At 38.7% G+C, this 2,067-nt stretch overlaps 1 protein-coding gene across 1 annotated transcript; it reads right to left on the bottom strand.

Annotated features, from left to right (window-relative positions):
• Positions 1–245: 245 nt before the first annotated feature.
• Positions 246–1,624, bottom strand: LOC117435295 (homeobox protein Hox-A13b-like). The gene is made up of 2 exons (XM_034058346.2): positions 982–1,624; positions 246–522 (listed from the first exon to the last, which is right to left on the bottom strand). The coding sequence occupies exons 1-2, from the start codon at positions 1,622–1,624 to the stop codon at positions 278–280; spliced, it is 888 nt and encodes a 295-aa protein (XP_033914237.1). The 3' UTR covers positions 246–277.
• Between the last annotated feature and the right edge of the window lie 443 nt (positions 1,625–2,067).

Here is a 2,067-nt window from a genome sequence, read left to right as displayed (position 1 = left end):
TGGTTCTCTATTCATCGTGATATTCTTGTGATTCGGGTAGTTGAACCATTACAATTATTCAGAAAACTTCTTCATATTTACCTGCGAATTTAAAATTTAAAATCCACTGCTGTGAAGCGAAAGTCTATATTAAATGTTTTGTTATTTTTAATATATATATATATATATATATATATATATATATATATATATATATATATATATATATATATATATATATATATATCAGTGAAAATTGAGTTCGCTCCACGGAGAGGTCGCAGCGCTTCCGTCATCACTAACTAGTACTCTTGATCTTCAGCACAACCTTCTTCTCTTTTACTCTCCTGTTCTGGAACCATATTGTGACCTGTCTTTCAGACAGGTTTGTTTGAGCCGATATCCTTCTTCGCTTGTCCTTGGTAATGAATTTATTGGTCGCGTATTCCCTCTCCAGTTCTTTCAGCTGTACCTTTGTATAGGGCACTCTTTTCTTTCTCCCACGTCGAAAAGAGCCGGCATCTCCCGGATGTGAAACAACATCTGAAGAAGAAAATACAAATCAATAACCCTGTTACACTTCCAACAAAATGTTCTCTCTAAACTGTAATATTACGTAACATAAATAGAGTTTTCTTAAATTACGCATTTACCGAAATTACCCCAAACCATGTGTTGCTCTTCAATTAATTGTAATTCTACAACAAATCACAAAATAAATATTAGCAATACCCGATATAATAATTTTACACATTTCATACAGGGGTGCTTTTACAAATTACAAATGCGACTCATAAAGCTTTAAGCAATATATAGTATGTCTATATGAAATGTAATTAATTAATTAATACAAATATGATGATAGATAGATAGATAGATAGATAGATAGATAGATAGATAGATAGATAGATAGATAGATAGATAGATAGATAGATAGATGGTACACTTATACTACCTTACCCCCGAAACTATTGTCATTGTGCCATCAAAATTCGTAAGTACCTTGAATTGTTGATTTCCAGAGATGAGTCGGCTGGGTTTGTTCCTTAGAACAGTACACTTGACCGTTCCATCCATTGGTGATTGCCCATGGCTGGTAACTTTCCACTGGCAATAACGGTTCATGTCTCGGTTCTCCAGGGCCGCTAATGGTGGGCACTACAGGCACATCTATATAGCTAGGGACAGGTTGATATGGACTAGTAGCATAGCCCTGATAAAAAGCAAATTCCTTTGCTCTTGAACTGAATTCTTCGCCAGAGCCTGATGTGTCCATATACTTCTCCCCATAGGCGGAGGGTTGCGCGCAGGACTTAATGCTGTTGTGGTGTGCCATCCTACAGGGGTAGTAGCCGCTGCCAAAATATCCATAGGGAAGAGAGGCACTGGAAGAGCTCTGGGCTGCAGAACAGGGGCTGCACTGCTTGACAGGCTCAGCCATGCCAGAAACTGGCACCTCACTCGACGTGTAAGCAGTGCTAGGAGCCAGGGAAGCAGGATGGGCCATTAGATTTCTGCACTGATTCGCGGCAAAGTTGCCTCCTGCAAATCCTTCCATGTTTTTGTTCACTTCATCTAAACCGTTGTCGTAAAGGAACATCACCGGGTCAATCCAGCGGGGACGGAGGAGTAATGATGCTGTCATAGCACGTCCAACATTGAGACTACTGGCTCTTTTAAAAAAGACCCAAGACTGAAAAAGAGATACTGGATCCCAGAGACTTACCAGTAGTGACGCGCCTGTGTATTTCAAAGTTGCACACTTATTGGATACGGCAGGCCACGTGATATGCAAAGCAGCTTCTAAACAATTCAAGATTGCAGAACAGATAAATATATAATACACTAAGCGATATGTTGTCAGTTATTTAGCCACCCAGTTGAATACGTTTTATTGTGATGTATGAAACGACGCTGGGCTGGATCAAGCTAATACTGCGTTAGTTTATTACTAACATGTTGTTACAATCGTCCTTTCAACCAAATTCGTATCTAAATGTAATCTCTCACATATGGAAACAATCTAAAATAATTAAACCATTCAAAGCCTAGTTGATAATGCAAACCCGTTTTAAGGTTTGGTACATT

This window comes from Acipenser ruthenus, chromosome 3, assembly GCF_902713425.1.
Source record: "Acipenser ruthenus chromosome 3, fAciRut3.2 maternal haplotype, whole genome shotgun sequence".
In the NCBI taxonomy this organism is placed as follows: domain Eukaryota; kingdom Metazoa; phylum Chordata; class Actinopteri; order Acipenseriformes; family Acipenseridae; genus Acipenser; species Acipenser ruthenus.
Note: the sequence above shows the minus strand (reverse complement) of the source record. Positions and strands in the feature narration are given on the sequence as shown.

Excerpts from the sequence above, each read along its gene's own strand:
- LOC117435295 (XM_034058346.2), bottom strand. The coding sequence starts at position 1,624 with ATGACAGCATCATTACTCCTCCGTCCCCGCTGGATTGACCCGGTGATG. Across the intron at positions 523-981 it reads CTGGAAATCAACAATTCAAG|ATGTTGTTTCACATCCGGGA; the intron begins GTACTTACGAAT and ends TTTCTTCTTCAG.